The 26,252-nt window shown below is 40.1% G+C and overlaps 2 protein-coding genes across 2 annotated transcripts; both read left to right on the forward strand.

The window, feature by feature from the left end:
• Positions 1-39: 39 nt before the first annotated feature.
• Positions 40-9,681, forward strand: rusf1 (RUS family member 1). Its single transcript, XM_030782130.1, has 15 exons — positions 40-99; positions 361-517; positions 645-722; positions 1,036-1,150; positions 1,253-1,298; positions 1,424-1,456; positions 1,573-1,678; positions 1,787-1,888; positions 2,261-2,331; positions 2,433-2,617; positions 2,769-2,826; positions 2,930-2,994; positions 4,108-4,248; positions 4,405-4,470; positions 9,331-9,681. The coding sequence occupies exons 2-15, from the start codon at positions 371-373 to the stop codon at positions 9,414-9,416; spliced, it is 1,299 nt and encodes a 432-aa protein (XP_030637990.1). The 5' UTR covers positions 40-99; positions 361-370; the 3' UTR covers positions 9,417-9,681.
• A 2,428-nt stretch (positions 9,682-12,109) lies between these two features.
• On the forward strand, positions 12,110-19,964 carry pheta2 (PH domain containing endocytic trafficking adaptor 2). The gene is made up of 3 exons (XM_030783314.1): positions 12,110-12,190; positions 19,082-19,385; positions 19,534-19,964. The coding sequence occupies exons 1-3, from the start codon at positions 12,110-12,112 to the stop codon at positions 19,962-19,964; spliced, it is 816 nt and encodes a 271-aa protein (XP_030639174.1).
• Positions 19,965-26,252: the final 6,288 nt, after the last annotated feature.

Consider the following 26,252-nt stretch of genomic DNA (forward strand, 5'->3'; position numbering starts at 1 on the left):
TCTTACGAACGGGATTGGCAGGTTGGTTTAAGTAAGAGAAGAAGAAACAGCTGCGGACGTGGTCGCGGCAATGAAACACTACAGGAAACGATAAACACGGTGAGTAGGAAATGTAGACAAACCTCAAACTCCGTATCATTTTGGGTTTCAGCTGTAGGCTGCAGTCTTTATTTTAATGCAGATGACTACATGAATAAATGGAGGAACACAGCCTGTAATTCAAAAGATCTTGACGAAAACAATCACTGTTATAATGTGTTTTGGCACTTTTGTAAACCTATAAAGTTACAAGAATAGACGAGCAGTTCAGCCCCCAGGTCCTCTCGCTTTCTCACAATTGCACATAAAATAACTGGTCAGGTGACGCCAGATGGAGGGCAGTGAGAGCGTGATTGCAACAGAGCGGTACGGCTCGCAGGAGGGATGGGGATATCGGGTAAAGAATGGTATAATGAAAAGACAGAGAGAAGGGCATGGAAGCAGAGCGACGGGGAACTCCCTTCACTGCGTGTTCAAAGTACGTCATCAGCATTTGAACGTATAGTAGTACATTAAAACACTCTGACTCACACTACTTCTGTTAAATGTGAACACGTTTATACCGTTCCATTTATTCACTGTGGAAGTAAATGTTTTTCTTTTAGAGTGTCTTCCTGCCGCAGGGCTACCCAGAGAGTGTCAGTGAAGATTACCTGCCGTATCAATTATGGGACACGGTACAGGTAGGGCCCACAGTAAGAACTGCAGTATCAGTTATGCGACACGGTGCAGGTAGGCCTACAGTAAGAACTGCAATATGAGTTATAGGACTTCAGTGGTTCTGAGTTTTGATTACAAGATAATAATAGTAATAATAATAGCAATGATAATTATACACACGTGTGTGTGTGTGTGTGTGTGTGTGTGTGTGTGTGTGATGAGATGTGTACTGTATGGTAAATGACTAATGTAACTGCCATTACCACGTATCATTACCAATACCGTAGTCACACTTTTTTTGTCCTGCACCGATCTCCCTCCCTCTCTTTTACTCAGGCATTCTCCAGTTCTCTGTCTGGTACTCTGGCCACACAGGCCTCTTTGAGGGGTGTTGGTGTTGGTAACCAGGAAGCAACAGTTGCTGCAGCAACTGTTACCTGGTTACTGAGAGGTGTGTATGTTTACTTATGGGTGTAGTAATATCTGATGGCAATATTATTCTCAAACTTTTGTTTATTGTTTTTCTTTTTCTGACGTTGTATCTGTTGTGTAGATGGCACGGGGATGTTGGGTCGGATCCTCTTTGCCTGGCTCAAAGGGTTAGACTGAAACTGTTTAATTCATTCAGTAAATTATCATGTAGTGAGATGTACAGTTCTGTTGTAATGTGACGAGATATGTACAGTTCTGTTGTAATGTGCTCGCTCTGCTCATTGTGTTTCAGGTCCAAGTTAGACTCTGAGGCCAAGAAGTGGAGGTACCGTGTTTGACCACACACTGAGACAGGGTGGGGGGGAAGGGGTGGGGGTCGCTCGCTCTTTGTATTCATTTTTGTCCTGACTCACTGCACTATGGGATTTTTTTCACTGTCAGGCTTGTGGCTGATGTTCTCAATGACATTGCCATGTTTATGGAGATTATGGCCCCTCATTTTCCTCCATTCTTCACTCTCATTGTATGCATCGCAGGAATTTTCAAGGTAAAAGCACAGTTTCTAATTTGAGAATTAAGTGGAGCAACACCTGAAGTAAGAACAGCTACACAATACCTCTCTCTCTCTTTCTCTTTTTCTCTCCTGTTTGTTCAGTCTGTCGTAGGGGTTGCAGGTGGAGCCACACGAGCAGCATTAACGGTGCACCAAGCTCGCAGAAACAACATGGCGGACATTTCTGCCAAAGATGGCAGTCAGGTTGTGCTCACACTCCTACTCAAGATCAGCTCTGTACAGTCTGAGTCTTAACATAGTCGTGCTAATATCCAAATACACTTCAGTCTAAAATGCTGCCATGCTAATAGTCAACTACACATCAGTGTAATGTAGCCATGCTGATAGTCAACCACACATCAGTGAAATGTAGCCATGGCGATAGTCAACCACACATCAGTGTAATGTAGCCATGGTGATAGTCAACCAAACATCAGTGTAATGTAGCCATGCCAATAGCTGTTAGGAGAGCATGTGCTGTAGCAAAGCTTTCTATTCTGAGACTTTCTGAGGTCTCAGCTCTCTGTGTTCTGATGATATGTGTTTTTGATCTTGCTTTATTTGCTTGAAACTCAGGAGACCCTGGTGAACTTAGCTGGGCTGCTGGTCAGTTTAGTGCTGATTCCACTGGTCACAGATAACCCTGTGTGAGTCTCTAAAGCAGTCACAGCTGTCTTACTCCATCCCCAATCTGTTGTTTTTTTCCCTTCTAAACACAATATCAATCTCCATTTTATTCCATCTTCAGGTTGACATTCATGCTCTTCTTCCTTTTCACCGCTCTTCATTTGACAGCCAACTATAAAGCGGTTCGATCAGTTGTCATGGAGACCTTTAATAAGGCCCGCCTCTCAATAGTCCTGCACCAATACTTGCTTGATGGGCATGTGCTTAGCCCAGCAGAAGCTAATAGGAGAGAGCCTGTGTTCCTGGGTATGAAACATTCACACCAAATTGACTGTGGCTGTTTATGTCCATCTATAAAGGAGAATTCAGTGAAAACAGATACAGTGAGAGATCAGGCCTTTGCTGACATTCCGCTCTCAGCCTCATAGTTCACCTTGATTCTTGTTTTTCCTTTTAGAGTTTGGAAAAAGAACATCAGTCAGACTAGGGGTGAGTCTTCAGGAGCTAATTAAAAGGTACATAACTGTGCTTATGTTTTCACATAATAGGGAGTCATTCAAAAACAATCAGCAGCTCTTGTCAGTTGAAAATATGCATTGAATGGCATTCTTTTATTAGACCTCAGGAATTACAGCTCGCTGAGAAGGACAACACCAAGCCTTACCTTATTGGAGTGAGAAATGGTATGCAAACCTAATGCACTACACCGTGTCTACTAATCACCCTTCAACTGCAGCCTAGCTAGCGAGGGGCCATATATCTAATATGGAGCTGGGTGTTTCATGGGTGTAGAATCATCTGTCCACTTTGTGAAATCAGTGTGGTTTAGAATCATATTTTATGTGATGCTGAGTTTCAAGTTTATTTAGAGCCCAATGTCACTATTTAAAGTCTCAAAGGGGTTTACATGCCTACAGTAAACAAAACAGGACGGCACCCCCTGACATAATCCTCATAGCGGGCTAGAAAAACTCCCCCAAAACCCAGATGTAACAGGGAAAAAATGGAAGAAATCTTGAGAGGGACCACAGAGAGAGGATACCCCATCCTGGCCAGACAGGTGTGCAATAGGTGCCGACCCAGTGGGAAGTTTTAAGTAATACAATCATAATGCAAAAAAAAACACACTAGCACAAAAAATAAAGACATCAAAAGCAGGACGAGGGGGATGGCGATGGGGATGAAGCTGACAGGGAGGAATGAAGAGGACGGAGGGGAGCGGGGCACACCTGGGAGGAAGACAGTCACACTCACGCAAGGCATTCATACTCAAGCATATGAGACACACACACACACAGAAGATTGGGGGGGGGGCATTAGTGGGGTATCAGAACTTAACAAAGCAAATAAAAAATGTAGTGCATAGATGCATTAATTATGATTTGTTATCACAGACAGAGGAGAACAGATTAGTTAGAGAGAATAACAAGGTTGATTTAATCTTATCCTATTGCACTTTTTTTAAGCAACAACGCCACACTTAAGTATCGTGAAAAGTAAGAATCATTAGAATACTATGCTATTAGTAGCAGGTAGACTAAACAATTTAAATCTAAACAAACGGTAGTCGCTGAGTCAGTTGAATTATAAAATGCACATCCATTGCAGAAATGATATCAATCTAAGTCTGTCTGTTGTAGATGATCATTGCGTTCGAAAATGTAGAGTTGCTGCTCAAAAAGTGCGGATAAACTAACAAAAAATTAAAGTTGAGGAACAGCCCAGAGAACGACAACCATCTTGACGGCACGTTACTATGGAAAAGTATGATTTTTTTTTTTTAAAACCTTCCACAGGCACTGTGTATGTGTGTTTGGGACTCAGTGCTACAGTTCATGATGAGTTGGAAGCAGCTTGTCAGGCTTTTGGAATCAGCTTTGTGTTACACCATATCCTGCCACCAGAGGGCACACTCAAAAGACTGTCAAACACAGATGGTAAGTCTGTAGTGTTGATGATAACTGTAGTAGTTCTGTGTTTACTTCTGTAGTCATGATTATCGTCAGGTATTTACTGACTGATCACCGGGACAGAATTTAAATGGATCAGTCACTTTATTCCTTTGTCTGTCTCTGTCCCCTATCCTCTATAAGACCCATGGGAACTAGTGTCTGAAAGTTACAAACTAATGGACCAGATTTTCCCCACATTCCTTAAAGGTAGGTGCACACACACACTTCGATCACATTCAAGGTTTTGAAATGTTGTCTTTTCAGTTAAAACACCAAACAGAGAAGGGTAAAAATTGTTCCTATGACTAGATTTTAATCGTCTGTATGATCTTAAAGCACTGAAATTGATTTAGGGAAATTTTCATCTTTTGAATATCTGGCCGTTGTTCTCAAACCTGAATCAAATATGATTATTATAACATTATACAGACCACCTAAGCATTCCTCAGTATTTCTTCCCGAATTCTTTGAGCTTATGTCCATCGCTCTTACTAGTTATAACCAACTAATCCTCATTGGAGATATGAATATTCACATTAATAACAGTTCTGACTCGAAAGCTGTGGAATTTATGAGTCTCTTAGATAGCCTAGGACTAACACATGTTACCGAAGCTACACATCGACAGGGAAATATTCTTGACTTGGTAATATCACATGGAATAAGCATCAGTAATGTTTTAGTGTCTGACGTTGCTCTCTCTGATCATTACTGTGTACTCTTTGACACTCTGTTAAATATGTCGCATAACAAAAAAGAATTCATAATTCTAAAGCGGTGCTTAGATGCCACCACAGAACGAAATTTTTCTGAATTTGCAAGCTCTTTTGATCTATGTAATGCACACTGTTCATTAAATGAAATGGTTGATGCAATAAATAGCAACTTAAGAAACGCATTGGACGGCGTTGCACCAGGTAAAATGAAAAAGAGATCACGTAACAAAATATCACCATGGATAAATAACACTGTCCGTGAGCTTAAAAGACCGTGTAGAACAGCAGAACGGGCATGGAGAAAAACGAAATTAGAGATCCATCATAGCATTCTGAAGGACTGCATTTCCACATATAACAATGCCATCCGTACTGAGAGAAAAACTCACTTTTCAAAGATCGTTGCAGAGAATCACGGCAACCCTAGGGTACTGTTCAGAACTATCGATAAATTGGTAAATCCCTCTCCAGCTTCCGACATTCTTAGCTTAGCCTCTTCATCAAAATGTGAAGAATTTGCACAATTCTTTAACAACAAAATAAAAACTATAAGAGCTTGTATTGTCAGGAACTCCAGTAACCCTCATGATCTACCATGTAATAAGCTGGCAAGTATGAGGAACTTTAGTAGCATCACTGAAGCAGAACTCTGTAAGATTGTAAGACACTGTAAACCGTCAACTTGCTGTCTCGACCCTGTGCCCACTAAATTCTTAAGAAATGTCTTTAATAGTGTCTCCACAACTGTTCTAAAAATAATTAACACATCTCTTGAGACTGGTATATTCCCCAATGCATTTAAAACTGCTGTTGTGAAACCGTTATTGAAGAAACCAAACCTAGACTACAGTGCACTAAATAATTACAGGCCTATTTCCAACCTACCCTTCATGAGCAAAATACTTGAAAAAGTAATTTTTTAATCAGCTCAAGTTCCAGTCAGCTTTTAGATCCAATCACAGTACAGAGACTGCTCTAACAAAAATAGTCAATGATCTTAGAATCGGTGTTGCCGTAAACAAAGTCTCAGTGCTTATTCTCTTAGATTTGAGTGCTGCATTTGACACGATTGACCACAGCATTTTAATCAATCGTCTACAAAACTGGGTTGGTCTCTCTGAATGTGCTCTTAACTGGTTCCGAACATACATTACAGGGAGACAATTTTATGTTAGTCTTGGAGATTGTTTACCAAAGAAACATAACATATCTTCTGGTGTTGCACAAGGAAGCTGTCTTGGTCCCCTTCTTTTTTCATTATATATGTTACCACTAGGTAAGATCATTAGAGAACACAATGTTAACTTCCATAGCTATGCTGATGATACACAACTATACATTGAGCCAAATGACATTAAATTCATTATACTCCTTGGCCACTTGCCTGTCAGCAATCACTCAATGGATGAGTAATAATTTTTTTAAGTTAAATGAAAACAAGATTGAAATACTATTAGTTGGCTCCAAACCCAGAAGAGACGCACTTTCTACTAGACTAAGACATCTAGGCCATCAAAACAAACTGGAAGTCACAAGTCTGGGTGTAATTTTAGACTCAGATTTAAGTTTTAAACCCCACATAAGCAAGGTAACCAAAGCAGCCTTCTTCCACCTGAGAAATATTGCCAGAGTACGCCCATTTCTAACTAAACAGGATGCTGAGAAGCTCATTCATGCTTTTATTTCAAGTAGACTGGACTACTGTAATGCTCTTTTTATTGGTCTTCCAAAGAAGTCAGTTGAGAATCTGCAGCTAATTCAGAACTCTGCTGCTAGACTTTTAACAAAAACAAAGAAGAGAGAGCATATTACTCCTGTTTTAGCTGCACTGCATTGGCTCCCTGTATCTTTTAGAATTGATTTTAAAGTCCTTCTACTTGTATACAAAGCTCTTAATGGTTTAGCACCCTCTTACATTACCGATTCTCTGTCGTTTTATGTTCCTTCACGAGCCCTTAGGTCCTCTATGGTAGGTCTTTTAAACATTCCAAAAGTCCCCAAAAATAAAATTGGGGAAGCTGCTTTTATCCACTATGCACCTAAACTGTGGAACACCCTACCAAGAAGTATTAGAGAGGCAGGCTCAGTGGACAGTTTTAAACGGCAACTAAAAACATACCTTTTTAGTCTAGTGTACTGTTAGCAATTTTCTCTTTTGTTTTTCTTTTTTTTGTTTTAATGGTTTTTATTCATTTTATCCATTCCTCATTTTTTAAATTCCTTTTTTTAATTTCATTTAATCTATTCTTTTAATTATTTTACTCTAAACTGTTTTATTAATTAATTTTCTCTCCTGTTTTATGTCCCTTGAGTTGTGTGGTTTATCCTTGCTTTTTTTATTGTGTGGTCTATTTTCCACCATTTTATTTATTTTATTTCTTCTTATTATTATCATTTTTGTTTTCTTTCTACTGATATTTAAAAGCACTTTGAGCTACATTCATTGTATGAAAAGTGCTATACAAATAAAGTATTATTATTATTATTATTATTATTAATGAAGAGAGCTGCAAATGAAAATTTTTAGAATTCATAGTTCTGTAGTTTCTGCACTTACCAGAGTTAAGTTTTGTCTTCTTTTGATTTCCATGTTAAAATGTTCTACCATGAGTCAGTAAAATGCCCATAGAGCAGTTTAATGAATCGTTTTATAAAATCTTTTTATTAATTTAATTTGTCAGTAGCTTTATTAAATATCAGTGTATTTTTTATGAGATTGCTTTTTCATTTTCACCTCCTCATATTCCGTAAGATGACACATTCAGAAATCAGCCACTTAAGCGAAACATCTGTCACTTCAGAAGAAAATCATTAAAACAAACTACTTATAGATTTGAAAGTATATAAAGCAATGCAGCTCTTAATGAACTTACAATAAGACAAGTAATAATAAGTTTATTTAGAGCCCAGTGTCACTATTTATAGTCTCAAAGGGCTTTACGTGTCCTTAAGTTAAATCAAAATTATATTATCCATAAGTTCAAGAAAATAGGTAAGTCTCCAGTCTGGTTTTAAAGGTATTGAGAGAGTTTGCCTCCCTAATTTCTGTAGGTAAACCATTCCAGAGGAAGAGAGAGCGGTAGTAAAAAGCTCAGTTGCCAGCGGACTTCTTTTTTAACTCTTGGAACGACTAATAATCCAGAATCTTGAGAGTGCAGGGTGCGAGGGGGATTATAGTGTGTAGTTAAATTGGACAGGTAGGCGCAAGCTCATGTAGAACTTTATATGTCAATGAGAGGACCTTAAAATCTGCCCTTGCATGAACTGGGAGCCAGTGAAGGGAAGCCAGGACAGGTGTAATGTGATCAAAGTTCCTTGTTCTGGTAAGAATTCTGGCAGCAGCATTATGGACCAGCTGAAGATTTTTGGTACTAGAGGCAGGCAGACCAGAGTACAGAACATTGCAGTAATCGAGGTGAGACTTGACAAATGCATGAACAACGGTTTCTGCATCAGCCTAATTTTAGCGATATTATAGAGGTGATAGAAGGCAGTTTTGGTTGTGTTTTTGATACGAGTGACTAGCAAGAGACGAGTCAAAAATCACACCAAGATTTTTAGCTGTAGAGTTTTGAGAGATGATGCAGTTGTTAAAATATAGGGTAAATATTGTCCCCCCTTATGCGAACCAGCATTTCAGTCTTGCTTGAGTTAAGCATCAGAAAATTTGAAGACATACAACCCTTAATAGCACAGAGACATGCCTCAAGGTTAGCCAGATCAGAGCGGTCATTGTGCTGGATAGGTCAGAAAATCTGAGAATCGTCAGCATAACAATGGAAGTTAATGTTGTAACTACAAATGATGTCACCCAAAGGGAGCATGTAAATAGAGAATAGAAGAGTGCCAAGGACCGATTTGAATATTATCACGAATTAAGTCTATCTTTTGTGAGAAAAATTCCACGAAACCATGTGCAGTAAAAGGGCTAGATTGAGGGGAGTGATTCTGGGTTAGTTTAGATACTGTATCAAAAAGGAACCTGGAGTTATTTTTGTTAAGATTATTGATTAATGGTTAATGATTAATGATTATGACTGCCTTTACAGATAAACAAACTAAGTCTCCCTAATTCTCAAATGTAATTGACCCGAGACCATACTTCAATTTTCATTGGCCAGTCTCTAGCCTCGTTTATGAGTGCTCTAACATCATAAGGGGCTTGAAGTGGAAAGATTCGGCCAGTGCTGCAGCACCTGCTGTTGGGGGCAGTCGTTGTCTTTTACACGCCTAAATGGCTCTGTTCACTGCTGGGTCAACTCATATGAATGGTACCAAATATGAGTTATTCTCATTCACATGTATGACTGTTTTTTTTCCCTGTGATCTGAATTTCCTCCATGGTCCATAGGCGTGGAAGAGGCAAAGTGGAAGACTGACTGGGCCCTGTTAGACTGGGATGAGTGGAGAGTGGAGTGGAGGAAGAAGAGCAGTTAACTGAAGATGGCCTGTGAAGGAAGAAGATAACTATGGAGGGGAACAGATACAGTTTTGAATATCCTGGTGTTGTTTCATGGACTACATGTGTTGGTGTTTAAGAGAATAAGAATTTCACAAATGTGTAAGTCTAATCTGTTTATTGAAGACAAGACCTGAAATAGCCCAACTGTGTCCTCATATAATCCTTTCAATTCCACCCAAGATTGGAATAACTGTTCACATGTGTAACCTGAGTCAGAGAAACATGGCAAATTCCCATGAATTAGTTATTTCTGTGTCATTTCTGTGAACTTTTTCTTTGACCTGGTGATGGTGAGAGACTCCAGCGATTAGAGGATGAGTGAGCTAAAACACAACCAGCACAGAATCCACAGTCATATCCTCCGAGTGTCATCTCCACTAGTCTTCTCTTAAAGTGTGGCCTGGCTGTGGTGCCAGAGACTACACCAAGAGACCATTGGCTGGCACACACTTTGTAAGCAGCTTCCAAGCCTTATCTAAACTAGACAGTACCGTGTTGAGAAGTCTGTATTGAAGATACCACCCCTCCCCAGTCATGTGAGTCATTCTAGAGTAGTCTGTTTCTCACGGTACATGACCTTCATATGACACAATTCTTAATAGTATGCATGTAACAATACTTAACAGCATGCATGTTACAGGGATGGAAAAGACTAGAGCTAATGAAGGAACTGCCTATATCAGTCCTAGGTCTGCAGCACGATACAGAAGGCGCGGAATGCGCTCGGTTAATTCTCATTTTTGGTGAAAAGTCCTTTGTAAATTTAGGTTTGCTAAGTTAGCTGTGAAATAGGTATAGAAGTTCTGTGGTATTTTTACCACAGAGTTTGCAAAAATTGATTTTCTGTTGGTTAATTTTTTCCCCAAAACTGGTTTGTCTTGCAGCATGTTGTCTAAAGGAAGTTTGGCAATAGGGAAGAGACTGAAACTCTTTCCTTACTCAATACTTAATGCATAACCTTGAGGTATTTAATCCATATTTGGTATGTATCTCCACTGTGTGAAAGTAAGAAACCTTTCCTGTATGCTCCTCCAGAAATTGTGAGAATTGGGCCCTGAAGCGGTGAGGCCAGTTATGTCTCTCTGAGCGCTGTGATGAGCATAATTAGCCACGTTTCCACTCACTGCCGGTAGTCACCAGGGACAAGTAGGCTTTTCTGTGTAGCTTTACTTTAAGCTTTCCCTCTACATTACAGCAGGGTTCCGACTGAATACAGTGCAAAGAGCCACCATGATAGTAAGAGAAAATGAGTTCTCTGCTGTTATGGGGTACCCAAACTATTCGTTACACAATGCTCAACTTTACAATTGTAAAGTTTCAAGTTTATTTAGAGCCCAATATCACTGTTTACAGTCTCAAAGGGCTTTACAGGCCACAACAATCAAATCAAGACAGGACGGCACCCCCTGACTTTAGTATAAAGTATACTCATATTAATATATCATGGTTTGATTTCATCGAAACAATGATTCATGATTTGATTTCAGTTATTACCAAAACCTACCAGACTCTCTTGTGGAATTATTAATTGTGAGTAATTTGTCGTAGCTGCATTTTCCATTTCCCCCTTTTCTGTCAAGATTTCACCATTTTCTTAGCTATTATATTATAGTGTCCTCTGGGATAACATGCAGTTACACACCAGCGCAGCTCACCTGGTGCTAGGTCCAGGTCCTACATTCATTTTTTTCATGACTACGCTCTTTTATAAATTTGTAAATTTAATTCCGTAAATTTAATTTTCGTTAGAGGCGAGACTTGCTTATTATATGTGCTAAACAGACCTTGTATAATTGTTGACGCGTGCAAATACCGAGTGACAAGAATTTGCGCTGTAACTTGACAGTTTACTGTAATGCTTCACGATCTCACGTGTGCGCGCACGGACCTGGATGAAAATTCTGTCCAAATCAAAGTTGCTATAACACCTGACTACCAGACCTGACCACGGATCACTACATTCATTACTCTTTCCTATACGGATGTGCGTATGTCTTTTTCGCCGACTGTAATAGGCGAGACCGATGCGACTAGTGAGAACAGTCGGTCGGCTCTCATTACCAGGAAGTGGGTCGTGTTATATATATTTCAGCACTTGTCCCATAAGACTGGACAGAGGACGCGCAGTGGTGGCGCGAAGCTCCTTTACGACGGTCTAAGTAGACTTGGCCACAGTACGGTGATAGGCTGTCGACTTAGATTACATTCGTCGACGATTTCAGTCATTCAAAGAAAAATGACAATAGGACGATCTTGATACACGGTCGCAAGTAAGTATAAGCAAATAATATGTTGCTTATATTATTTACATTGTTTCTTAGATAATTCATCTCACTTTATGCTTGAACACTCGCATTGTTCTGTTGATCTTTCAAAAACGAGCGTCTGCCCTGCACCTCCATGAGAATAGCTATGGCTATACGGAACCTCATTAAGAATAGTTGGTGAAGCTGGTTTATTAAAAACTGATTAAACTGTTGAAAAACACTTAAATAATTTTAATTTTCATAGCATAGTGGAATTTTCTTTCTCTCTCTCTCTGACACTGTTTCTCTCTGCCATTCTTTCTTGTTTTCCATTGAAACCAAAACTTGTTCTACCAGTAGTTTCTGTGTCAGAGTGTCTGTTGTTCTGGCCTCAGACTGTGTCTTCTCCAAAGGAAAGTGTGATGAAGATCCATGAAAAAATTCTAATGCACTATCTGTCCTGCACTTCACCTGTTGATAAGGAGGGATACCTCTACAAAAAGGTAAGAACAACAACAGCAAAAAATTTCAGGATGCTTTAATGTGATTCAGTTAAAGAACTAAAATGTCTGAGGAACTATCGGCACTCTTGATAAAATAATAATAATAATAATAATAATAATAAAAACAGTAATAAAAGACTGAAGAAATAATGTCAGCACTTGTACATACATTGTGAGGTGGGGTCAAAGAGATGCTTTCTGGACTTAGGCTAACAAACATTTGGGTAAATTGTTGGGCGTGTCCAGCCAGAAGGTCACTTATCTTTCATGAGAGCATGGTGCTCAGGGCAGTCATTTATATTAAATATAAATACAGTTTGTTTTGGAATTTAACGGGAGATCAGTGTAGAGAGAAGAGAACAAGGCTAATGTGTGCAAATGTTCTAGTTTTAGAAGAGTTTGGGAACAGTGAAAGCATCTAGAGAACAAGAACCAATTAAAGCATGGACTGCTTCTCCTGTATCATGAAGGAGAGCAAGGAAAGCAGTTTCCAAAGGACAGGACAGGGCTGTCTCTTGTGTCAATGTGCTCTTTCAGTGAGAACCTGAATTAAACTGAAATATTGCCTCTGTTGCTGAGATCTGTCAGTTTCTTCTCAGAGGGAACAGTATGGTCCAAGACTGCTGTCCCTTCACAGAGGCAAACAGACATTTAGATAGATAGATACTTTCTGATCCCGAGGGAAAGACTGCAAAAGCAACAAAAATCCATTCACTTGTTATATGCTTGGTGAACACTTATGGTTATGGTAGGCCTAAATTGACTCACTAAATAAAATGTAAGTATTTTACAATGTTTTAAAGTCTTTCCATGGTTGGACAATCACATAATATTTTACTCTATTAAAGCAGTTTTCATTTATTAGATATTTTTAAACTTTTATGTTTTATCAGAGACCGTGCTAGCGGGTCCAGACAGTTTTTTGTCATATTTTAGTCATTTGATCATTATTAGTTTTAGTCTAGTTTTAGTCAACAAACACTAGACAAGTTTTAGTCAAATTTTAGTGAAATGCATGTCACATTTTCATCAATTGGCTTGTTTTTTTAAATTAAATCTGTTATGTCCCCATCTAGGGTGGGGTGAACATAACTGTGTGGAACTCCCTCCATAACTTGCCGCCAGCAATATCGCAAGACCAACACCAACATTTGGAATTTTTAGTCAGCTTTATTATTAGTATTAATGAAACGCAAAAAGACTTCAGGGGTGGGCAAGGCCAAAATAATAAACAAAACACCGCTAACCAAGAGGAGAGGGAACCACCTTACCTACCCAAAATAACATTAAAAAAAGAAATACAAATAAACTTCCCTGCCTCCCTAACCAACATAATCAGGAGAAAACATGAGCAAAATAAAACGGCACCCACCCCCTACCAGTGCTGACTAGCATCTAACAAAAAAGTATTTTTTAACATAACACGACTATTTACAACCATGTACAATACACGCTCGATGTGGACACACGACTCCACATCTTCTATGCAATAGATTTCAACAAGTTTTTCGCGTGGCGGCAGAGGTTTTTCAGGAGGATGAGCCCAGCCTTGCACAGCAGTCGTCCCTCGCCGATCGTCCAACCAATGGGAAACCGCCATGATCTGGAAAAGAAATGGGGAGGATGAGGAGGCAGAGAGACAGAGAGAGAGAGAGAGAGAGAGAGAGAGAGAGAGAGAGAGAGAGCAAAACCGAAACAACAAATACGTCTCAGGACGTAACAAATCATAACAGTGATTTCATCAAGCACACAGATACTCTTAGGCTTGCTATCGGTGTGCAAAATTAACGTAATCATGTCAAGTGAACAAGAACACATAACTGTCTGCTTCTGTCAAGCCTTTAAGTTGATTCTGATAAAAATCTAACTTTATCATATGTTTCTTGGTCTTCAAATGCTTCTTGAGGTTTGAGGTATTTTTCCCATCGATTTTGCACCCACATTGTTGGCAGTGCGTTTTGCTTTCAGTTGTATTATAGCTAAAATGTGTCACAAATCCGTTCTTTTTCTTCTTCAGAGAGTAGGCATGATATGAGTTGCCAACACCGTTGCCAGATGGGAAATGTTAAAGTATCGTACCAGAGGCTTAAAATTATCATATTTTGAAGGAAATTATCGTACGCGAGTCATAGCCAAGAGAACAAATACGTGTAAATGTGTAATTTCAGAAAACACTTATTTACTGAGAAGAATGCCTTTTTGACACCGCCTACAAGCCACATTGTTTAAAGACAAACTTTGCCTCACTCCTGTCCTCACCTTCAGCACTCTCTCTCTCTCTCTCTCTTTTTTTTTGTTTTTTTTGTTGTTTTCACGTGGATATCTCTTCATATGATCGGGCGCTCATTTGACGAGCTCATTTAACTTGTAATATTATAACGATAACTGCATTGCACTGGGTAAATATAGTACTGGACCGTAAGTTACTGCAGTAAGTATAAAATACCCCAAACTTCTCATCTGTGAAGAAGATTTGATTAATGGTTCAGTTAACGACATTGGTGCTCGTGAGTTCATCACAACAAGAATAATTGTCGGAAAGAGTGTGAGAAGAGATGCGTAAACACAGAGATAGGATCCATATTTTACTATCCTGGTCGTGTCGGGAAATTAAATAGAATGAGAGAGCCTAGCCCTCGACTGATTACAACTACTAATGCTAAGTGTCACAAATGATCAAATTATCGTATATTATGGGCCTTTTGGCATTATTGATCGTACATCATACAGAGGGCAAAATTATCTTACAAATTCGATAATAATCGTACATCTAGCAAGGCTGGTTGCCAAGTTACGGTTAATTAAAATGTTTAACGTTCGATTTCCAGAGGAAGGACGCCATAATTGCTTGTCCATTCGTCTGTCCCTGACATTATCGTTTCGTTAGGATAGTGGCAAAATTTCGGTTCTGTGTTTGTTATAATAAGCCACTTCTTTCACGTGGGCACGCTAAAGGGTAAATTTTGACTCGCATCCGTATCCACTTATAATTTTTATCATTCACCAGAGCTCTGATGCATGCTACTCACGACCACGTCCGATTGAATGTCGGCGTCGTGTATTTTCAGGTTCATTAAACAAACAGAATCGTGTTCAACAGTTACATCACTCTTCCTTTAAAGTTCTTGCATATGTGATCATATTTACATCTCAGGATCATAATAAATTCACGGATGGCGTTCAAAAGGCTGTTTGCCTTCCAGGGCGCACGTGTCCAAAAAACATCCACTCTGCAGCAGCATCTCTACTTTCCTACCAGTCCAATCCCCGCACATACGCACCAGAGGACCCACCATGAATCAATCAGCATGCCACCAAGCCCGACTCCACTGTAACTGCCCGATTTTCCTTGCTCCCAGATTTTCCCCGGAATTATGAAACCCGAAAGTCCGATCTGCAATACACATGCGCAGTTGATTTTGAGAGCTGTCCGATTTTGCCAGAAGTACAAAAGTCCGGAAGACCAGACTGCAATACGCATGTGTACTATCCGAAGCGTGCGCGGGCTGTGTCCGAAATGGCATACTACCGTACTACATACTACATACTAGCCTAGTATACACTGCATACTGCGCACTACTCCACACACTAGTATACAGTATGGTACACAATTATGACAACTTTCGTGTAGTGTACTACACGTTTGCTATCGGTCGGGCTATCTGTTCTGTTAAAATCGAACAACACACGACAACCACAAATATGTATCAAAAGTAGCCCTATAAGAAAGCGTATGAAGATTTATTACACCAAAATATGCAGCTGATACATTTATATTCGGAACTGCAGCTGCAGTTGTAGTTGAAGCTGGTTCGGTCGCTGTCCGCCATGTTTTTAAAATTTTTTGACAGTTGGAAATCACCGCGTTGCTTCATGGGATGCAGTAGTCGGCGAAGTGAGCTCGGGATGTATACTAGAAATTTTCGCCAATGTAGTACATCATCCGGGTAACTGTCGTGTACTGCAAAATTTTTATTTTTCACGTACTGCATACTACATACTACTTTTACGTCATAATTAGTATGCGAGCAGTATGTAGTATGCCATTTCGGACACAGCCCATATGACGTGTTCCAGCAGTGCCAGATCTCTACTGCCCATGCGTAAATATTTTAAGGCACAAAGAACACCTATTGTTTTCATTGAGAGATGGAGTGTTAGCTGTGGCGTCGTTAGACCTGGGCGTCCGGGGCTACAGCCCCGAATGTTTTATGAATAGCCCCGGATCTCTCTCTCTCTCTCTCTCTTTTTTTTTTTTTTTACAACAATAAAAATAATAAAAAATAGCCCCGGATCAATTCATCTGTCATTCCGATCATACATTAACAATCGAAAATAATATGATATCGTTAATCAGAAACGCATGTACGTTTTGGGTTCTCTGTTAGCGCTTTTCCACTAGGACGCTGCTGGTGCCCGTGCCGGTGCGGAGCCAGTGCTGCCTTGGTGCCTTTTGAGAACCGGCCCGCATTTCCACAGGTTTGGGAACCGAACGCTACGTAGCGAAAGTCTGGGTAAATTCCGTGGGGAAAAAATAATGTCGGACAGAACGCATCTGCTTGCTTTTTACTTTTATGCTAGGCGTCCACACAGCGAAACACCTCACGAATTTTGCCCAAAAACGTTTCGTTCTGGGGTGAAATTCATGAAAATAGTAAGCCTGTCACCTAGCTCAGAAGTTTAAAAGAGTGCTCAAATGATGGTCTGCAGTGGTCTATTTGCACCAGCCAGAGCCGAGAGAGTGAGTGTTTTTTCTACCATTCTGGGTACATATACGTTCATGTAACATGCAATATAAGTCAATATGATGCCAAACATTTACATTAACGTTTAACAAATGATTAAATTCAACAAAACAGCAAACTTATACTGAACACTATCAGTCTCTTAAAATGACTCTTAAAGTATAACTTTGAATATTAAAGTGCAAATTAACACCAGACTACTCTTGCAAGTTAACTACTTTTTAAAATTAAAAACTGTAGAAGGGTAAAAACATGCCAGGCAGACACTGGTATAATGTAAGTGACACAGCTACAACTAATAAAATTGATAATGGGTGTGTTAGATTTACAGTGGGCATGCGACTGGTCAAGCATTGACAATAGTCAATAGTATTGGCAGCGCCAAGGCGGTGAGTGGCCCCCAAATCAAATTCTGCTTAGGGCCCCATAAATGCTTGGGCCGGCCCTGGGGCTAAGCCCCCAATGTTTCAAGATCCTAACAACGCCTCTGAGTGTTAGCATATACTGATAATGTTATTGAAGTACTGTTTTTTCCCCCAAAGATTCTCTGAAGGCTTAGCATATTAGCATAGCATAGTTTAGCATAGTTTATTGTCCATAGGCTTAGCATATTAGCATAGCATAAACAATATCATAGTTATGAAATATGACCTAATAAAATATTGTAAATAGGGCAGGGGATGCAGAAATATGATGTAATGTCGTAAAACACCATGGAAATTGGGTAGTATCATAAACTGTTTTTGCATATTGCAGAATGGACTTCCAGATTTCGTAATTCCGGGGAAAATCTGGGAGCAAGGAAAATTGGGCTGTTACATCCACAATTGACAGTCACCTCCACATGCACAGGGCAGCACAACAAAAATGGCACCATTCAAAAGCAAAAACACTATGAACAAAAATCATTTTAACAAAATCTGGCTCTTACAGTTAGTATTCGTCAATGAAATGGTAATATATTTAGTCACAGTTTTTATTTTCAAAGGTGCATTTCTATTTAGTTATCATCTCGTTTTTGTCGTGGAAAAAGTTTGTTGACGAACATTTTTCGTCACAGTTTTCGTCGACAAAATTAACACTGTTCCAGGACACACTGAGGGTTGTTTTCTGGGTCAGCCCAGTCCTCTATGTCTCATTATTGTTCTCTCTCTTATAACGACGCAATCAGTCTATGTCTCCCAGACAAAATAAGGAACTATTGGATTTATTTTCAGTAATCACAAATGTCTAAAAAGAAAATGTAAGTAATTATAACTGAAAGAGTTAATATGCATGGGAAGCCGAGCTTCATCTAAAACGTCACGAAAGTTCAATTAAATATGTAATATTGTATTGACATCTAGCTAGCTAGCAGGTTCAAAACTGTAGATGTTGCTAATGTTGTCGACCAGATTTTGGCGAAGTTCTTTGATAGTCTTTCTTACGAAGAGACTCAGAATTAGGCAGGGCAGATCAACGCCCAACTTTAATTTAGTTCAAAAATCAGGGAGCAAAGACCGATCATTTCACCTCTCCTGGTATGACAAAGTGAACTGGCTGACTGGAAGTGCTTTGACTCAGAAAATGTACTGTTGGCCATTGAGAGGAAACTAGTCAAGTCTCCAGAAAAGAATCTGACAGGAATGACAGGGTAATAGACCATTTCCTAGAAAAAGAAAGGAGCGCAGAATTCACATATAAATAACAACAAATGTAATAACTGACTAATTTTATGACGAAGGCCTAAACTGTGCTTCCCCTATTTCAAAGACCATCAGCCGCCACTGTCACAGGTTTAATTAATGAGTCAAATCAAGGGCCAGTTCTGAGCCCACAGTCAAACATCTACTTAAAGAGAGAGAGAGGAGACGCTGTAATATACAGACACTCATCCCCTCTACTCACAGAGAGAGACACTGTAACATATATAGACACTTAAAGAGAGAGACACTGTAACGTACAGACACTTGTCCCCTCTACTTACAGAGAGAAACACTGTAACGCACAGACACTTGTCCCCTCTACTTACAGAGAGAGACACTGTAACGTACAGACACTCGTCCCCTCTACTCACAGAGAGAGACACTGTAACGTGCAGACACTAATCCCCTCTACTCACAGAGAGACACTGTAACGTACAGATACTTGTCCCCTGTACTTACAGAGAGAGAAGAGCACTGTTTTTCTGCGCCGCTGGTTTGTGCTGAAGGGGAACCTGCTGTTCTATCAGGAACGTCCAGCGGATCGAAACCTCTTGGGTGTAATCATTCTGGAGGGCTGTGTGGTGCAGATAGGTGATCTAGACAAGCAGTTCTGCTTCTCCCTCCAGTTCACTGGTCCTGGCCTGCGCACCTACCAGCTCGCCGCAGGTGACCTTCAGAATCAGGAGAGCTGGGTCAACGCTCTGCTCTCTGCTAGTCATGTCTACTTATCTCTGCTACTGAAGGAACTCGGCAGAATTTACAAAGGTGATGATTAGCGTTTGTGTGCGTTAAGTGTAAAGAAAGCAAATGATAGGATATTGTTTTTCTGTGTCATAAGATAGTCAGATTGTGTGTGTTGACTTAATATTTTAACACCCTCCTCTCTCTGTTCAAACCTGTTGTCTTCAAGCAGAAGTCAAACAAGAGAAAGCTGATTCCCACCGGCCCTCCACAGTGGCTGTGTCATCTGAGAAAGCACTCAGCCAGTCCATGTCTTCCTATAATTCAGGTCCCCCTTACTTCATGCAGGGGGCAGCCACAGGAAGTCCAGATGGGAGAGGCTTTAGTGCTAGTAATGCAGTTCACAGTCCTCACATGCAAATCATAACAGCCAGTAAAAGGTCTCCAAAGCTTTGGCCAAAGAGAAATGCCCATGTGACACCAATGAATGGACCCGCACCACCCTTTGGGGAGTGGCCACTGGTGGGCTCCGATCCTCTGGAGGATTTTGGTAGACTCCACGAGTTCTATGGCAGGGAGGTACAGCAGCTACGTGCCGACTGGCTGAGGATGAAACGGGAGGCGGAGGGGCACATTGAGGAGGACCTAATTGATCTGGGTTAAATGGTTCAGAGAGATGGCAAGCCTAGGCCCCCTCCCTAACTCATCTGCCTTTTCTACACTGTGATCCCTACATTGTGATCATTAGCTGTCCTGCCATTAGTCGTGCGAAGGCTTCCCCTGTGTAGACCCCTCAAAGGCCAGCACAGGAGACTGGATATGTACTTAAAGCTTTAACTGCAACCAGCTTTCATAGTGAGTTTCAATCAAATCTGTGTTTAAAGCCTTTAACTAGCCTCTGAAGGGCAGTGTGCTTTGGCATTCTGCTGTCCATGCCTGACTAAAAGAGCCCATACCTGCATTTACTTGTGTTAAGAGTTTCTTGACCTGGTATGTTCCTTTACTGTATGTTTTTCCTTTTGGTTTCCCATTTCCCCTCTCAACAGTCAGTGGGTATATTTTTACACTGGTTCCTTTTTTGTGGTCTGTATGAAACTGATCCCTGCCTATCTGTGTACAGAGGCACAGATTGTAAGGCCTGAGTCTTTAACCTAGATCTGTTTCAGTACAGCTGAATTTCTCTGACCCTTTGTGAAATTGTGTAATGCCCTTAGATTAACTAGTTTTGACTGTGTCTCTTTCATGTCCCGGAATCATTATTACTGATGATCCTTTTATATACACGGACTGGGAATGGATTGGTTAAATTTTTTAAATTAAACATGTGTCCTTTGCCCTTAGTCTGCAGCTCCCACACAGAATGTCCTACTGGGTTCAGTTGTCTTTAGCCTGTGGCTGTGGACTCTGGATTAAATACAGGTGTATTCATGAGATGCAGTGCACTGTGTCCCTGAGCTCAATGTTATGTAAACTCAATAGCTTGTCAGATAAACCACAACACACTTTCATGTTCATTATGGATGTTAGTAGAAATGGTTGAAATACCTTAAAAACTTCATCATTTATATATGTAAAATTATTTGCAGCTATACACAATTCAAAGCAGCATCTAGAGAGATGAAATATGGACAGTCCAGTTAGATACAACTGAATCTAAACTCTGAAGTAAACTGAGTAATGTTGCACTTTTATGCTTGTTGAGAGTACAGAATGTAGAGAAGCACTTACCACTTAAAACATGTAAAGCATTTAAAAACATGTGAAGTATCTTAAACTGAAGAGTCCCCCTAGCATTTGTAATCACATTAGCAAAACAATGTTAAAAAAGTAACTTGAGGGAACATCCAGTTGTTCCTTCATATGTTATACCTCTGAATCACTCATAGTTCCTTCAAGTTTATTTAGAGCCCAATATCACTGTTTAAAGTCTCAAAGGGCTTTACATGCCACAACAATCAAAATCAAAATAGGACGGCAGCCCCTGACTTAATCCTCATGGCGGGCAAGAAAAAAACTCCCCAAAAACCCAAAAGGGAAATGGGAAAATGGGAGAAATCTTGAGAAGGACCACAGAGAGAGGAGGCCCCTTCTTGGCCAGGCAGGTGTGCAATAGGTGCCGACCCAGCGAGTAATCAAGTAAATTCAGAGCATAAACAAAGGGGATGGTGATGCTGACAGGAGGCTGATAGGGGGATGAAAGATGATAACAGCAGGATGGATCGGTCCAGAGGGCAGGAGGAGTGAGGATCACTGGTATCTCAGGAGTAGTAGTTCCTTCATATGTTATATCTCTGAATCACACATAGTTCCGTCATATGTTATATTTCTGAATCACGCATAGTTCCATCATATGTTACATTTCTGAATCACGCATAGTTCCGTCATATGTTATATTTCTGAATCACGCATAGTTCTGTCATATGTTATATTTCTGAATCACGCATAGTTCTGTCATATGTTATATTTCTGAATCACACATAGTTCCTTCATATGTTATATTTCTGAAGCACACATAGTTCCTTCACATTTTATATTTCTGAATCACGCATAGTTCAAGGAATGTAAGAGTTTGGTTTTCGTTCACAGAGCAGAAATTGGACACCAGATGGCGCCAGATGGGATCTATGCTATGCCTTTAAATATTTGATTCTGTTTTTACCCTGCGTGGACACCATTCCCAGACAATGCCCCAACTGTTTCAGAAAGGGCAAGAACAATGATAAGAGACAGCAGTCATGTAAACCTGCAGTGCTGCAATGATTTGTAAACCAATTTCATCACACTTTCAGTTAAGACCACATTAATTCAGTAAAAAATAAAAAATCTGAACGCAGTTCTCTGAGACTGATATGGGCTGAGAAAAGGTAGATTTAGATTTATTGATATTCACTACAAACAAATAATAAAAATGTTGGGATATTAGGATGCCAATAATTATATATTGTTTGGGGGAATTGTGTGAATGTTGGATGTTGTAGGGAAAAAAAGGAAATCACAGTTTAAGTGATAACCAGGCTTTGTCACCAGGTTATTGAGATTTATGGCTTTGCTGAAACAAGATAGCAAGGCTCTGACAAGGCCAGCAGCAACTTAAAAATGCCTCAAATATCAAACGCAACACTAAGCCACTCATCTCCAGCTTAACCTTTTCACTGCACTGCGCTGAGGTGCATGGCTGCCATGAAGATGGATTCTCCTCTTCCTCATCCGCATTCCAGTCATCTCTGCTGTGATAAATGGGTGCTACAGGCCCATGCACACCCGGTCAGTTTACAGACTGCATGCCCTGTATGTACACGTGTCCTGCCCTGAACATACATCCTCACTGCCCCTGACATCAACATCAACAAAACAAAGAGCAGCATTAGTGCACTGTCACTGCATTCTAATGCGCTCTACACATCTGTGTCACACACAGCCAACCCAGTCAGCACTCCACTGCCACTCTACACCCATTGAAATCCATATATGGCCTAAGCAAGACTCTGCTCTTATCTGTGTTATCTGAGACTTAGCCTAATTTATTAGTCTAATTTTAGCAAGAAAATAACAGACTTTAATAACCTGAAAGAGGACATTTATGGGGTGGGGACAGTCTAGTATGGGGATCCATATATTCACATTGACATAAATCATTTAGGTGTGTTTTAGATTAAGAAATGACTCTCACAGATTTCATAATACAAAATCACATTCGATCAGCAAACATATTCCCAATATTCATAGTATTATCAATTATATATAAAATAATCATCTCTTGTTATATGCACATTTCTGAATGAAGTATTGGAATAGTTTGGAATGATTATGTGCGGTGTTGATAGTGTAAGAGGTAAGAACAGTGTGAGTAAGACCACATAAATAAACCTAAATAAACTTAAATAAAACCTCAGCATAGCAAGCCATAAGTCTGAAGGGAACAAACTTTAAAATGCAACTGCAGACATGCGTCTGTGTGCGAAACATACGGCTGCAGACATGAGCATTATGTGTCTGGTATGAGAATATAGCACTACATGATCTAAGATAATGAATCACACTGCTCAAACACAATAAGAAAAGACTATACAGATGCTTGAATTTATCAGTATGAATAACTGCACAGAAATCTGATTGATTTAAATATTTATCAGTATATGACAGTACTATACATCTGTCAAAATGAAGGAAGATTCAGAGGAGAGTGACAATTTGGTAATTTAAAATAAATATAAAATATATGACAAACTGATGATACTTCCCATGAGGACAGCATTGTGTAGATTACATACAGAGGAATTGTGTTTGCACATGTTGATAGAATGAAAACTCGCCTGACTGTTTGAGAATGAAATCCTTTTTTTCACAAGTGTCTCATTGATGTTTGATACTGATTTGAGGAAGGAGGAGACTGCTAGCCCAAACCTCGCCAATGTGTTCAGGAAATGGATTCAGCCTTTTTTTTGTGGTGCAGCAGGAAGCATAAACCACAGATTAAATTTTGCAGGAGTTCTTGTGCTGTAATAACCTTCTGAAGGCAGGTTTTTAAAGCATTGAGATGAATCTGTAGTTTTAAGATTTACTTTAAGACCAGAACACTCATTTCAGAAATGCAGCATTTTGGTACCACAGCCACTTCCGGTAGTTGACAGTTCAGAAATTCAGAATTCCAGACTGAATGAATATAACAAAGCCAGCGATCAACAGATGATATGAGCCTGAAAGAGAAGGAGAAACCTATGTAATTTAAACAGAGATCCTCCACCACATTGGCTGGAAATTATTGGCTGGGAAGCCATGAGTGACCTCTTACCTCTGTACATTCCAAAAACTTTCCCTATTTCAGAGAGGCTTCGCTATGGATAAGTAGGAGGAAAAAAAGAAAAGAAAAGAATATGAGGAGAGCAGAAACTATCAGGTGAACTCAGAGGACACAAAAAACACAAGGCGTCCTTGAAAGAGAGACTCAGACAACTGATAGATGAAGCAAATGATGATGAAGACAAGACAAAGAGAAGTGAAATGAGCAGACTTTTTTTTCTATTTTGGAGCACTCAGCTGTCCTGTGAATGTATTGTATGCTAACTACCATATCTCCCTTCATCTCGTTGACCTGTGTCCTGCAGATCTTAAGCCCTGTCTGGAGGAGGTCTTCAGCATGCAAGACAACTTGAGACAAGACAGGGAAGAAGGGAGGGAAAGAGAGAGAGAGAGAGAGAGAGAGAGAGAGAGAGAGAGAGCTGACACTGTTCATATCTAATATATCTAATATGGACATATGGTTGGTGAGGTAGTGGCGGGGGGTGGGGGTGGGTATGCATCTGTGGCCATCAGTATACTTGGCTTGGAAGGACATTAAAACCTATTTTTGATTAGGTCTGAGATGGAGGGACTTGTAACATCCTCTCTACAAGGGAACTACTAGGGGTGTGTTCACTTAGCGATAGTGCTGTTTGGGGGGAGGTGGGGGGGTGTCACCTGCACTGTCAAAATGTGTTGTAAAACTGGTTTCAGTGGGAGTGTTTGAAGGACAGGTAATCTGAAAAGTGGCCATCCTGAAGGGTACTAAAGGTGTCCTTCAGCATCACTGTGCTGAAATAGAGAGAAACCTAGCAGTAGAGTCCACACATCTATACATGCCTTCATCTTACATACCTTCACACATACCTATACATGCCTTCATTAGTGGCTGAGGAAACAGTGTAGAGTCACTAAATACACATGCCAAACATATGAGTGGAGGATAGCTCTGATGCACCAGTCTGCACACGGATGCAGATCTGTGAGGAGGGCAGGGCCATTTTGAGTGGCAGCCTAACAGTGTAGGCTACATGTCCATATTAGTCCGTGAGGGACAGGCTAGCCCACCACCACATCCCCGGGGTATCAGCTTCACTCCATTCCAAGATTCATGCAGCTATTTCTGATCCACTGTAAGGTGATAGTGCATCCATCTTTCCACCCCTTCGTCATTTTCCCCATGTCTCATCACTCTCGGTCCGTCTCTCATCCAACTCTCTCTCCCCCTGTTTTGTTTTGTTTTTGTTTTTTTGTTTTTCTCAGGCTGAACTTGAGACATGGTCTATAATTAGTAGGGTTGTAGAGAGGTATATAAGCCCCCAGAGCGTGAGTCAACATGCGGCTTCACACAGTCTTCTCTTCTTGAGCTTCCCCAGCCTCACACATACTGTCTCAATATGGTGAGTAGCCGTTAGCCTTACCTGAGTCTTACCTGCAATGTCTGCTCAGGTACGTCAGTGAGAGAACGCTGGCTTCCTGAAGGGAGTAAGATTACAGTGGGATTGATTTCTGAGGTCTGACACTGTGTAAAGGGCAAAAAAGATCGGATTCAAGTTTATTTTTGATAATCTCATCTTTTTTTTTTTTCTAAAGGGCACATCTGACAGTTAGATTGTTTTTTCAACCCTGGACATAGAATTCCCTTACTGTGTGACAGTGTCCTTTTTCTTTGATAAGAATAGTTGATGTGATCATAGCAATTTTTATTCCTATCCTCATTATAGCAGTTTTATAGCAGCATTATAGTTTTTTGGAAAATATTTTTGGAATTAACCGTTTCTTTAAATATTGCCCAACATTTTAAAACAGCATTGCAAGCTTATTTGTATTGGCTGATAAAGCAACCTGACAGAATGTAGCAAAATTTGAGTAAAATATTCTATATGTAAGTGGTGCTGTACATGTCTTATATTTTATCATGTTAATATCTTAGTCCAATCCTTGTCAAACATCAGTTCAAGTGGTCAGTAACCAGATGAATAATTTTTACATGTCCTTGCCATTTGAAAGCAAGGGCTGAGTTAATGATGTAGTGTGAAAGCCTATGTGTACATTTCATATGTGGTGTGAGTGTGGGGCAGGGGTGGGTACTATTAAGTGGGTTAAAATTAAAAACAAAAATTTGAAACATTTATTAAATGTTATCTGTGTACCCCAGGCACCCAAGAAGGC

The sequence above is a fragment of the Chanos chanos genome, chromosome 8 (genome assembly GCF_902362185.1).
Source record: "Chanos chanos chromosome 8, fChaCha1.1, whole genome shotgun sequence".
In the NCBI taxonomy this organism is placed as follows: Eukaryota; Metazoa; Chordata; class Actinopteri; order Gonorynchiformes; family Chanidae; genus Chanos; species Chanos chanos.